A 14,564-nucleotide genomic window follows, 5' to 3' on the forward strand; every position below is an offset into this window, starting at 1 on the left:
TCCTATAGGAGGGAGATTAGAATTGCATGCAATATTCAAAAAAGTGGCCTAACCAATGACCTATACAGTCACAACATAACTTCCCAAGTTTATGTTCAATGCAGTGACCAATAAACACAAGCATACCAAATGCCTCCTTCATTATCCTCTCTACCTGTAACACCACTTTCAAGGAACTATGAACCTGCATTTCAAGGTCTCTTTGTTCAACCACATTCCCCAGGACTTTACCATTAAGGAGAGTGGTTAGCAAGGTTAGGTCTCATGAAATATAGGAAGAACTAGCCATTTGGATACAGAACTGGCTCAATGGTTGAAAACAGAGAGTGGTGGTGGAGGGTTGTTTTTCAGACTGGAGGCCTGTGACCAGTGGAGTGCTACAAGGACCGTTGCTGGGTCCACTACTTTTCATCATTTATATAAACGATTTGGATGTGAGTATAAGAGGTATAGTTAGTAAGTTTGCTGATGACACCAAAATCGGAGGTGTAGTGAACAGTGAAGAAGGTTATATCAGATTACATCGGGATCTTGATCAGATGAGCCAATGGGCTGAGGAGTGGCCAATAGAGTTTAATTTAGAAAACTGTGAGGTGCTGCATTTTGGGAAAGCAAATCTTAGCAGGACTTATACATTTCATGTTAAGGTCCAAGGGACTGTTGCTAAACAAAGAGATCTTGGAGTGAGGTTCATAGCTCCTTGAAAGTAGAGTTGCAGGTAGATGGATAGTGAAGAAGGCATTTGGTATGCTTTCCTTTATTGGTCAGAGCATTGAGTATAGAACTTGGGTGGTCATGTTGTGGCTGTACAGGACATTGGTTAGGCCACTTTTGGAATATTGCATGCAATTTTGGTCTCCTTCCTATTGGAAGGATGTTGTGAAACTTGAAAAGGTTCAGAAAAGATTTACAAGGATGTTGCCAGGGTTGGAGGATCTGAGCTATAGGGAGAGGCTGAATAGGCTGGGGCTGCTTTCCCTGGAATGTCGATGACTGAGGGGTGACCTTATAGAGATTTACAAAATCATGGGTAAGATAAGTAGACAAGGTCTTTTCCCTGGGATGGAGCTGTCCAGAACTAGACAGCATAGGTTTAGGGTGAGAGGGGAAGATATAAAAGGGATCTAAGGGCTAACTTTTTCACACAGGGTGGTGTGTATATGGAATAAGCTGCCTGACAAGTGGTGGAGGCTGGTACAATTGCAACATTTAAAAGGCATCTGGATGGGTATATGAATAGGAAGGGTTTAGAGGGATATGGGCCAAGTGCTGGCAAATGGGACTAGATTGGGTTGGGATATCTGGTTGGCATGGACAAGTTAGACTGAAGGGTCTGTTTCCATGCTGTACACCTCTATGACTCTATGACTCGTATAAGCGTATAAGTCCTGCCCTGATTTGCCTTTCTAAAATGCAACACCTCACATTTATCTAAATTATATCCTATCTGCCACTCCTCGGCCCATTGGCCTATCTAATCAAGATCCTGTTGTAATCTGAGGTAACCTTCTTCACTGTCCACTACACCTCCAATTCTGGTGTCATCTGCAAACTTACTAACCATACCTCCTATGTTCGCATCCAAATCATTTACACAAATTACAAAAGGCTGTACATCCAGCTCTGATCCTTATGGCACTCCACTGGTCACAGGTCTCCAGTCTGAAAGGCAACCCTCCACCACCAACCTGTCTTCCACCTTCAAGCCAAAATGTATCAAAATGGCTAGTTTTCCCTGTATTCTAAATGATCTAACCAGTCTACCATGAAAAACCTCATCAGAGCGAAAGCATTTGCGTACAGGAATGAGGATGTCTAACTGCAATTATACAGGTCTTTGGTGAGGTCACGTCTGGAATATTATGGGCAGTTTTGGTGTCCTTATCTGAGAAAGAATATCCTATAATAAAGGAATGCCACAAAGGTTTATCAGGTTGCTTCCTGGGATGACAGGATTGACATATGAGGATAGATTGAATTGCTTAGGATTTATCCACTGGAATTTGGAAGAATGAGGGGTATCTCATATAAACATGTAAAATTCTAACAGGTATAGACAGGTTAGTTGCAGGAAAGATGTTCCTGATGGTGGGGGAGTCCAGAACCAGGGTTCATGGTTTAAGGATAAGGATAATGAACCTTTTAAGAATGAGCAGAGGAGAAATTTCCTCACCCAGAGAGTGATTAGCCTGTGGAATTCACTACCACAGAGAGTGGTTGAGGCCAAAATACACATGTTTTCAAGGAGGAGGTAGATGTAGTTCTTGCAGCTGAAGGAATTAAAGGATATGGGGAGAGGGCGGGATTAGGGTATTGAGTTCGATGATCAGCCATAATCATGGCTCCTCATAAACAAATGACCTCCTCCTGCACCTATGTTCAACGTTACAATGAATCTGTGAAATGATGACTTGGAGGAAAGAATTGAATGTAGTGTTTGCATTCAGTCTTACTGCAACTGTACAAAGTGCTGGTGAGGCCACATCTGGAGTATTGTCAGCAGATTTGGTCCCCTTATTTCAGGAAAGATATTACTTTATTAGAGGCAGTTCAGAGAAGATTCAATACGATGATTCCTGATATGGAGGTAGTATCTTATAAGCTAAGACTAAATAGATTGGGACTCTATTCACTGGAGTTTAGAAGAATGAGAGGATTCTTCTGGCTCAGTGCTAACAGGATGTTTTCCCTCATAGGAGAGTTGAGGACTAGAGAGCATAATCTCAGAATAAAGGGGGGTTGCCAATTTAAGACTGAAATGAGGTACTTGTTTTTATATACGCTGTTAGGACATGGCCGACACAGGCTGGCTAAAATTTATTGCATGCCCCTATGTGTCCTTGAGAAGGTGTTACTTCCTTAAGCTGCTGCAGTCCAAGGGCTGTAGGTAGATATACAATGCCATTAGTGAGGGAACTTCAGAATTTTGACACAGCGGCAGTGAAGGAATAGTGATAGAGTTCCAAGTCAGGAGGAGACTTGCAGCTGGTGGCATTCCCATGTATAGCTGCCATAGAGTCATAGAGATGTACAGCATGGAAACAGACCCTTCGGTCCAACCCGTCCATGCTGACCAGATATCCCAACTCAATCTAGTCCCACCTGCCAGCACCCGGCCCATATTCCTCCAAACCTTTCCTGTTCATATACCCATCCAAATGCCTCTTAAATGTTGCAATTGTACCAGCCTCCACAACATCCTCTGGCAGCTTATTCCATACACGTACCACCATCTGTGTGAAAAAGTTGCCCTTTAGGTCTCTCTTTTTATCTTTCCCCTCTCACCCTAAACCTATGCCCTCTAGTTCTGGACTCCCCCATCCCAGGGAAAAGATCTTGTCTATTTATCCTATCTATGCCCCTCATGATTTATTAACCTCTATAAGGTCACCCCTCAGCCTCCGACGCTCCAAGGAAAACAGCCGCAGCCAATTCTACCTCTCCCTATAGCTCAAATCCTCCAACCCTGGCAACATCCTTGTAAACCTTTTCTGAACCCTTTCAAGTTTCACAACATCCTCCCGCTCAGAAGAAGACCAGAATTGCATGCAATATTCCAAACGTAGCTGAACAAATGTCCTGTACAGCTGCAACATGACCTCTCAACTCTCGTACTCAATACTCTGACCAATAAAGCAAAGCATACCAAACGCCTTCTTCACTATCCTATCTACCTGCGACTCCACTTTCAAGGAGCTATGAACCTGCACTCCAAGGTCTCTTTGTTCAGCAACACTCCCTAGGACCTTACTATTAGAGGATCAGTTCCACCACAGAACACACCAGATGGCCTCCTTCTTTAGATTAGATTGTTTATAGTGTGGAAACAGGCCTTTCGGCCCAACAAGTCCACACCGACGCGCCGAAGCACACCCACCCAGCCCCAGTCCCCTACATTTACCCCTGCACCTAACACTACAGGCAATTTAGCGTGGCCAATTCACCTAACCTGCACATTTTTTTTGGAGTGTGGGAGGAAACCAGAGCACCCGGAGGAAACCCACGCAGACACAGGGAGAATGTGCAAACTCCACACAGTCGGTCGCCTGAGGCGGGAATTGAACCCGGGTCTCTGGCGCTGTGAGGCAGCAGTGCTAACCACAATTTCCCTTCCCATTTGGTTAAAGATGCCCTCCAATGTATCTCGTCCACATCCCACACCTCAGCCCTCAGACCCCACCCCTCCAACCGTAACAAGGACAGAACGCCCCTGGTACTCACCTTCCACCCTACCAACCTTTGCATAAACCAAATCATCCGACGACATTTCCGCCACCTCCAAACAGCCCCCACCACCAGGGATATATTTCCCTCCCACCCCTTTCCGCCTTCCACAAAGACCGTTCCCTCCGTGACTACCTGGTCAGGTCTACGCTCCCCTACAACCCACCCTCTTGTCCTGGCACTTTCCCTTGCCACCGCAGGAATTGCAAAACCTGTGCCCACACCTCCTCCCTCACCTCCATCCCAAGGCCCCAAAGGAACCTTCCACATCCATCAAAGTTTTACCTGTACATCCAGTAATATAATTTATTGTATCTGTTGATCCAGATGCGGTCTCCTCTACATTGGGGAGACGGAACGCCTCCTAGCAGAGCGCTTTAGGAAACATCTCTGGGACACCCGCACCAATCAACCACACTCCTTGTGGCCCAACATTTCAACTCCCCCTCCCACACAGCCGAGGACATGGAGGTCCTGAGCCTCCTTCACCGCTGCTCCCTCACCACCCGACGCCTGGAGGAAGAATGCCTCATCTTCCACCTCAGAACACTTCAACCCCAGGACATCAATGTGGATCTCCCCAACCCCACCCTCCTCTCATTTATCTCTCCACCCTTCAGGCACTCTGCCTCTTTCCTGAAGAAGGGCTCATGCCCGAAACGTCGATTTCCCTGCTCCTTGGATGCTGCCTGACCTGCTGTGCTTTTCCAGCACCACTCTAATCCATTAAGTGTATAAGTCCTGCTAAGATTTGCTTTCCCAAAATGCAGCACATTTATCTAAATTAAATTCCAAATGCCACTTCTCAGCCCAGTGGCCCATCTGATAAAGATCCCGTTGTAATCCGGGATCTTCACTGTTCACTACACCTCCAATTTTGGTGTCATCTGCAAACTTACTAACTATATCACTTATGCTCGCGTCTAAATCATTTATATAAATGACGTGGCAGTGCAGATGGCGGTCATTTGACCTATCATGTCAGTACCGCCTCTCCAAATCTCCATTATGACTTGGTGCCATTCTCCCACTTTACCCTGTATCCTGGCACATTACTTAAACAGAAGCAATGCCTGAAATGAATCTGCCTCCAGCACACTTCCAGGCAATGCATTCCAAACCTCAATCACTTGTCAGTAACTGATTGTTACTCTGTTCCATTGATTAGTTAATTCTGGACTGCAATAAAATATTGGTGTTAAAATGATTATCACGTACTATTGAATCAATATTTAGCAATCACTATTTACGGTGATCTTATGGACTTAATGCTTAAATCATAATTTCCAAAAATAAATTGCACTTGGTGTATTATTTTTTAATTGAACTGGGGTCTACTCTCTTTCTGTGTATAATTTCCAGATCACAAGAACCTTTTTTTTGTCAGATTTTGTATGCTTTCCTTCTCACCTGTCACTATTTACACCTCCAAACTCACTTTTTGTTTCATGCATGCCTCATTGTCACTTCCCTGAAGCTTTTATCATTTAATCATGCCTTCCCTCTCTAACACCTCAAACCTTGATTTGGAGGTGCCAGTGTGGACTGGGGTGGACAAAGTTAAAAATCACACAACACCAGGTTACAGTCCAACAGGTTTATTTGGAAGCACTAGCTTTCGGAGCACTGCTCCTTCATCAGGTAGTTGTGGAGTATAAGATCGTAAAACACAGAATTTATACCAAAACTTTACAGTGTGATGCAACTGAAAAGATAAAGTGAAAAGGACCTGGATTGTTTGTTAAGTCTCACATCTTTTAGAATGACCATGTTGGTTTCAGTTCTTTCATATATAAATACCAGAACTTTTTTTAAAGTTATTTTCTCAAGGGTGTCATGTCATCTCAGATAATGCATTGAAGGTGTGAGGAAATGTGTAGAAGTAACAGGGTTATTGTCATGGGTGACTTGAACTCCCCTAATATTGATTAGAACCTATTTAGTTCAAACGGTTTTGAACTACGCAACAACGCAGACCGGCTGAGCAGAGGCAGATAGCCAAGTTCAACTGGGATCTTGTGTTCATGTCACACTACAGGTGATCCCATTACATTATACTCTCTCTCTTCCTTCCTCTCTCTCTTATATGCACGCGTGCGCACACACACACATACATACACACACACAATTTTGCATTTGCAGAATTCTATTTGCAGATACATCCTATTTTGCTCAAAAAGCGTACAATCTGCAGGCAGTCAATCCGTGTAATATTTAATTCCTACTTTGGAAATAGAACCAGTCTGACTTAAGATTGGGACATAGACAAACTCTACCCATACACCTTTAAAGCATTCTCTAAGCTGAGATGTCACCTTTTTTGTTATAAAACCTTACGTTATCTTGAGAATGTGACTTAAAAGAAGTTCCTTCTCAAGGATGAAAGACTTAACAGCAATCTAGGTTTGTTCAGTATATCATTTCAGTTGCATGACACTGTAATCTTTTCCTATAAATTCTGTGTCTTATAGTCCTGCTCCACAGTTACCTGATGATGGGGCAGCACTCTGAAAACTAGTTCTTCCAAATAAACCTGTTATACTATAATCTGGTGTTGTGTGATTATTAATTTTGTCCACCCCAGTCCCATACTGGCTCCTCCACATCACACTTAACGGTAGCATCCTTGGGAGTATTGCTGAACAAAGAGATATAGGGACACAGGTACATAATTCCTTGAAGGTGGAGTCTCAGGTAGACAGGATGGTGAAGAAGGGGTTTGGTATGCTTGCCTCTATTGGTGAGTACATTGAGTATAGGAGTTGGGAGGTCATCCTGCAGCTGTACAGGACATTGGTTAGACCATTTTTAAAATAGTGCATTTGATTCTGGTCTTCCTACTCACGGAAAGATGTTGTTAATGGGAAAGTGTTCAGAAATGATTTACAAGAATGTTGCCAGAATTGGAGGGTTTGGGCTGTAGGGAGAGGTTGAATAGGCTGGGGCTTTTTTCTCCTGGAGAGTGGGAGGCTGAGGGGTGATCTTATAGATGTTTATAAAATTAGAAAGGGCATGGATAGGGTGAATAGCCAAGGTCTTTTCCCCAGGGTAGGGGAGTCCAAAACTAGAGGGCATAGGTTTAAGTTGAGAGGGGAAAGATTTAAGAGACCTGAGGGGCAACATTTTCATGCAGAGGGTGATGCATAACTGGAACGAATTGCCAAAGGAAATGGTAGAGGCTGGTACAATTACAATATCTCAATTGGTACATGAATAGAAATGGTTTAGGGAGCTATGGGCCAAATGCTGGGAAATAGGATTAGATTAATTCAGGATAGCTGGTCGGCATGGTGAGTTGTACTGAAGGGTCTATTTCTGTACTGTAGAACCCTGACTCTATTTACCATCCTTTGCCCCATTATCTTTTAATACTCTTGGTTAACAAAGTCTTATCAATTTCAGATTGAAAAACTAACATTGGTTAATCAGCTCAGAAGAAAGTTCCAAAGGCATGCTGTTTGTGTATGTGTTTCCTAATCTCAATCCTAATTTTTCAAATATGGTCTCAAATTCTCGACTTCCCAACAGCAGAAAAAGTATCTGTCTACTCTTTCTGTTACCCCAATATCTTGAAAACTTTGATTAAATCACCCCTTACCTTTATATATTCTAAGGAACACAATCCCAATTTGTATGGTCACTCTTGCCATCCACTATCATTCTGGTATAGGAACTGCACTTCCTCCAAAGCCAAAATCCTTCCTAGCGCATGGTGCCCCGACCTACTCGCATTGCTCTAGGTGTTGCTTAACCATGGCTTTGTGTAGTTGAAGCGTGACTTTGTTCAGCATAAACTTTTGTCTGAGAAGAATGCGTATGAAGAATTTGGGAGTGGAACAATTTCACAGATGATTATCTGTTGCTCCTTCACTGATTTGAGCAGCAAGCTTCTAAAAGTAGAACAATATTTTACTTACCTAGCAAGGATAATTACATTTTTGAAAATCTGAGTTATAATGCAGTTTAATGCATGTTTTAACAAAACTATAATTTATCAGATATCTTTAGAACATTTTTTTTCAGTTCATGCTGAAATTTTAACTAATGAATGAAATATGTGAGGATTGTGGCCCTGGGTACAGAGAGATTTCAGGTCAGAGGGAGGTGGTGGGGAGAAGGGTGTTTTATCAGGTGTTGAATGGAAACTGAATGTGTTGGGGCCTGGGTGGAGAGGAGTATTTTTTGGGTCTTGAGGTGAGCGAGGTAGGATGTTGTGTCAGCTCCCAGAGGTGATGTAACTGTTGTGTCCTAGGGGGAGTGGGGATTCTCTGATTGCAAGTGAGAGAGGGGGAACTGTGCCAGGTCCTGAGAGAGATTGGCTATTTTGGGTTCTGGGTGGAGAGTGGAATGTCCTGCTGGGGAGGTGGGACTTTGGGTCCTTGGTGGAGTCAGGACTTTGTCAGCTCCTGGGCGGGGAGGGAGGATGTCAGATACCGGAAGGAATGGGATGTTTCAGTTGTCAAGCAGAGGAGGGGCAACAGGTCCTGAAGTGAGGAGAAGTTTGTTGGGTCAGATTCAGGGCTGTAAGGTGTTTTGGAAAGTCATAGTTTCGATTGTGTGTTGTAGGTTTGGGAGGGGGTCAGTTTAATAGTTAGATTAGAATTTTTAATAGTCTTAACTTATCCTGAGTAACTATTTACTTAACTGCAATGGAATTCTCCAAATTAATTTCTGGGCTGTTTGCTCAGAGTCTGCTATATCAGGGGTTCTGCAGTGTCCCTATGCACACTCCCGTGTACACTGCACAAGTGATGATCTGAGCCAATGGTATGTTGACCTGTAATGCAGGAGTTAAGTAGCAGAATAAGGAAGTCTTGCAGCATTTGTGTATTTCGTTGGTGGGACTTTTTGAGTATGGTACACTGTTTTGGTACCCTGCCCTAAGCAAGGATAGATCTCCCTTAGTGAAAATTCAACAAAGCTATGTCAGACTGATTCCTGGAATGAGGGGAGTCCTCTTTGAGGAAAGACAGATTAGACTAAAATATAAGACGTGATTCCATTGAAAAGTAAAAGTTTTCAGAGATTTGATAATTTAGCTGCTGAGAAGGTAGTTCCATGCATGTAAAATGTAGTACTAGAAGTCACAGCGTCAGAATAAGGGATTGGTCATAAATGACTAAGATGAGGAGAAATTTCTACTCTCAAGGCATTCTGAATCTTTGGATTCTTTCCTCAGAAAGCTGCAGATACTCAGTTATTGAAAAATGAATTTAATGATTTTTGAGTGCTAAGGGTATCATGTGATATGAGGATAGTGTGCAGAACTGGAGGGAAGTTAGAAGTTCAGTCTTGATCCTTATTGAAAAGTGATGAGCTGAAAGACTTGCTCTTGTTCCTATTTCTTGTGTTCTTATGTTAGATTTTACACAGTCTGGACTAATACAGCAATGGATTAAATCAACTTCAACAACATCGACAAAACAGTAATGTTTCAGTAAATTATATGAGATTATACTCGATGCTTTATTTCTTTTTCTTCTTGTATAGGTTGTGATTATCCCTTGGGTATGGCATCTGGAAGTATAACGGATCCACAGATCACTGCATCAGACTATGCGGGTAAGTATTTTGCCACTGCTACTTTCAACAATCCAACTTGCTTTTAAAACATGTGAAAATGGGAGCACAAGTTAATACCGTGGATTAACAAAATGTTATTCAAGCCCCCTGTGTGACTTGGATCCAGTTCAAACTGATAGGAAAACCTTATTTTCCCAATGTTCATCATAAGCAAAAACATTTTGGGCAATTTTGCATCAGAGTCTAGACAATGTGGCTTCTCAGCATAAAAACAAACATGATCTTGTACTAATTCTCATTTAGAAAAGTGAGAAGTGTGGCTGTTGTGGGAAATGGTAAGTCTCACACTGGATAACCACAGAATGATTTTTGTTTGATACATTGCAGCCTTATTTAATAAGCCATTGTAATTATTAGAATCCTATAGCCTTTCAAAGCATTATTGCACCCCATCTCCTCCCCCCCACCTTGGCATCTGCAGATCCACTATGAGGAGATGTGCGTGGCTGACCTCAGTGGTAGTTATCATCTTTGTTCTGTGTTCTGTTACAGTGGTTCTCAAATATTTATTCTTGAAGGGTCCCTTTTCTAATGGAGTTCTAATCACTGACATCCATTTAAATCATATTACTATATAATGTTTATAATATGAAATTGCTTTTTGTAAAGAGTGTTTTTTTTTACAAGTGCTATTTTACATAGATCAGAAAGATGTGTGCTGAGGCTATAAGCTTTGGAGGAACCGTGAGAGAAGCAGAGACGGGAGTGAGCAGGAACATGTTGAGGGCGGTGATGTTTTGTTTTGGGAGGGAGAATTGGATTGGGTTGGGAGCGGGACAGAGCACAACTTTGTCACTCTTTTGCTTACCCATAGCCATGGCACATTCTCATTTTGCCAATTCTTTGGAAAGTCTGACAAGGATTGCCTGGATGCAAGTTTGTGAATTGCTGTTTTATAGAAAAACATCCTTATTGCCTTGATTCTGGTATTGTTCATTTGAAGGTCTCTAAATTTCCAAAATCACACGAACACTCAAAAATGGTTATCAGAATGAACTGAGAAACTGCAAGGACTGAGATTTTATTGAGATCAGACCATCCTAACTTTAAACACTCACATACAATACAATGCCTCCTAATCTTGATTGTTTTCAATTACTGAATTTCTTGATATCTGGAAAAACATGGAAGAAATGGTTCATTTAAGTCCTTGTTAAAATCATGGTTAACTCTGAGTTGCACTCTATAATTGCCTAGCCAGTCAGTCAAGAAGATTGCTCCCCGCCTTGAAGACAATTAATGATGAAAAATAAACACTGGCCTTGCCGAGGACATCAACCTGCCAGGGATATATATATATATATATATATCGCTGTAGACAGTGCCTTTTTAAGATGTGATATGGCTAACCCTCTAAAAGTAATCTTTTATACACAGATGACTATTAGATGTGGAAGTGGTCTGACTTGCCCCCAAACCAACTATTTGGGGTTTAAAATTCCCCCTTTTTTTAAGTGCAATGTTGTAAACATGTTCACAATTTAAATTGAACTTAGAAATTACACCATTATCTTGCCAGGAACCTTTAAAGTGTCACGTATGCAGAAGTTATTGACTGGTATAATAACCAGGGGGTATTTCACTCTTTAGTAAACCTTTGGTGAATCAGAGTTGACTTACTAATTAATTAGCGCCCTATTCAACAGTACTATAAATTGACATTCATAAAATGGAGGCTGTTATTTTCTTTAATGAATTCAAATTGATTCACCAGAGTTATTCTAGTTAGAGCAAGTGAGATAGCTCTGCATATCACTGGCATCAACTTGACTATGTGGAAATTGCCTAGATATGTCCTGTACACAAAAAAATCCATCTCAACCAATTAGTCGACTCTTAATCATCAGTAAAGTGATGGAAGGGACCATTGACAGTGCAATCAAGTAGCACTCACAGAGATATAACCTGCTCACTGACAATCAACTTAGGTTCCACCAAGGGCACTCAATTCCTGATCTCTTTACAGTATTGGTCCAAATATGGACAAGACAGCTGAATTCTAGGGATGAAGAGGGAGTGACTGCCCTTGACTTCAAGGTGGCATTTGGCTGACTGTGGCAACAAGGAGCCTTAGCAAAGCTAGAATTAATGAAAGTTGGTGGAAAATTCTTCTTTTATTGGAGTCATACTCAGTATAAAAGAAGATGGTTGTGGTTGTTTGATGCCAATCATCTTAGCCCCAGGACATCTCTGTAGTTCCTCAACATAGGGTCCGAGGCCCAACCATCTTCAACTTCTTCTTCAATGTCTAGCCTTGGGCTGACAAGTAGCAAGCAACATTCATGCCACACAAATACCAGGCAGTGACCATTTCTAGCAAGAGAGAATCTAATCATTACTTCACATTCAATGACAGTATGATTACTGAATAGGCTAGTAATCCTACAGTAAGTTACTCATCTCTTGACTTTCCGAAGTCAGTCCATCATCTAGAAGGCACAAGTGAGGAATGTGATGGAATACGCCTTACTTGCCTGGATGAGTGAAGCTTCTACATCTTCCAAGAAGCCTGATACCCTATAGGACAAAGCAGCCTGCCTGATTGGCACTCCACATACTACATTCAACAAACTCCTCACCATGACTGCAGAAGAAGCAGTATGTACAACCTCCAACATACACTGGAGTAATTCATCAAGGTTCCTCCTTTCAAACTCATGACCTTTGTCATTTAGAAGGGCAAGGCATGGAAACACCACCACATGCAAGGCCCCCTCCAAGCCACTCATCATCCTGACTTGGAACTCGATCGTTGTTCCTTCATAGTCACTGGGTAAAAATCCTGGAACTCCCTGAGTGTTTCCATATCTCAAAGACTGCAGTGGTTCAAGATAGCAGTTTACCACCTCCCTCTCCAGGGCAATTAGAAAGGGCAATAAATGCCCTAGTCACATCTTACTAATGAATAAAAATAATTAAATAACAAAATACGCGCTTTGATATTGGGCAGCTTAGGCAAGTATTAATGGGTTTGCATTTTATAAAAAGAAATTGCATTTTGTATGAAAACTGCCTGGAGGAAAATTCCAGAAAGAAATATAACTTGGTGTAAAAGGTATTAAAGGGTAATAATTCTCAATGAAACTCAAACTCCTTTGTATGTTTTCCGGATGACTTTTCCTTGGGTTCCATTATGTATTTAGGAGTATCTGTGAAAGTAGCACTTGTGCAGTTAGCACCAGAGACCATCATGGTATGAGTTCAATGGGAGAAATTGGACTAAAGCAACAGGCCTATTTTGCACGTAGTCTAGCAACTAGCTTGCCTTTTCTGAGTTTATGAACACTATATTTGTTAACATATATAGTGCAAGAGTTTAGCTATAAAAATGGCACAACAGTGAGACATTTATTGTCATATTATTAAAAATCATAATTTTATAAGCAATTAACTGTGATTTAGATTAATTGCTCAAACAAGGCAACACTGACTCAACACAGCAGACTTAATAATCAACACTGCTGTTCCTCTTCCTAGATTTACTGGTTCAGGTTTTGGTGGAAACAGGAAAACTGGGCAGAGAGGAGCTTGTACCTGTAATGGAACTGACTGCCCTTCTATTGATTTAAACAGATGGAAAGTTTAGTGGACTTTCTTGATCCCTTGATACTGATCAATATTGCAGACATAAAACAGCAAAATATTTCTCTTTACAAATGCTGACTAAATGGCTGTTTGTTCTGTTACCTTGAATTCACCAGTGCTTGCAGTTTTTCTTTACATTTTGTTGTATTATTTTCCTTCCTTCTTAGATGACTGGATGCCACATCTAGCACGATTACATAACAGCGACATGATCAATGCCTGGAGTGCTCATATGCACACCCACAAGAAGCTTTGGATTCAAGTATGTCTTAATTGTTGCAAATGACAATTTCATCATTTCTTAAGGAACTAATCATTAAGTAACCATAAGGGGGGACATGTTCAAATGTTTAATCATAATCACACTTTTGGAAATAAATGATTATCAAAACAAATAACGTTGAAAAACATAGAAAAGATAATTTGGTTTCAGGCATTTGCTTCTTCAAAGGGTATGATAGCCTTTTTGTAGATCAATCTGCAGGGGAAGTGATGGCCTAGTGGTATCATTACTGGACCATTAATCCAGAGATCTAGGTAATATTCTGTGTTTGAATCCTGCCATGGTGGCATTTGAATTCAATTTAAAAAATTTGGAATTAATTGTCTAATGCAGACCATGAAACCATTCCCAATTATTCGGAAAAGTCCATCGGCTTCACTAATGTCCTTTAGGGAAGGAAATCTGTCATCCTTACCTGGTCCGACCTAAAAGTAATTCCAGCTTCACAGCAACGCGGTTGACTCTGAATAATTAGGGTTGGGCATTACATTCTAGTCAACCAGCAATGCCCACATCTCATGAATGAATTTAAAAAATTAATATGACTAAAATACTGCCCCAAAGCACAAATGCAGACAAGCAAAATATCTTTTTTTTACAATCATCTGCAATATTTAGTGTGACCTCTCTCAGCAGATACCAACCTGTAGATTCAAGCTGTGACTGTTACTCAAGTTATAAATAAGTATTGTTCAGTCTCCTTTTCATTTTCTTTAGTATTGAGCTGTCAAACCATAAGTGGGCTGTCCAGCAAGTGGGCCGTCTTACAGTGGAACTATTGGTCTCCAGTAACACAGGAAAGATCATATTCTGCAGAATATATTAGCACCTCGGTCAATACCAACCCCTATCAGATCCAACTGCCATAATTAGGCACTAGATGGGTTTT

The 14,564-nt window shown here is 41.4% G+C and overlaps 1 protein-coding gene across 1 annotated transcript in view; it reads left to right on the forward strand.

Moving 5' to 3' along the window:
* Window positions 1–14,564, forward strand: part of f5 (coagulation factor V) — a 118,003-nt gene that overhangs the window by 92,762 nt on the left and 10,677 nt on the right. Inside the window, exons 19-20 of the mRNA XM_043700875.1 lie at window positions 9,715–9,786; window positions 13,560–13,654. Coding sequence (XP_043556810.1) covers window positions 9,715–9,786; window positions 13,560–13,654 — 167 coding nt within the window. The remainder of the gene's footprint in view (window positions 1–9,714; window positions 9,787–13,559; window positions 13,655–14,564) is intronic.

Source organism: Chiloscyllium plagiosum, chromosome 12, assembly GCF_004010195.1.
Source record: "Chiloscyllium plagiosum isolate BGI_BamShark_2017 chromosome 12, ASM401019v2, whole genome shotgun sequence".
Classification (NCBI taxonomy): domain Eukaryota; kingdom Metazoa; phylum Chordata; class Chondrichthyes; order Orectolobiformes; family Hemiscylliidae; genus Chiloscyllium; species Chiloscyllium plagiosum.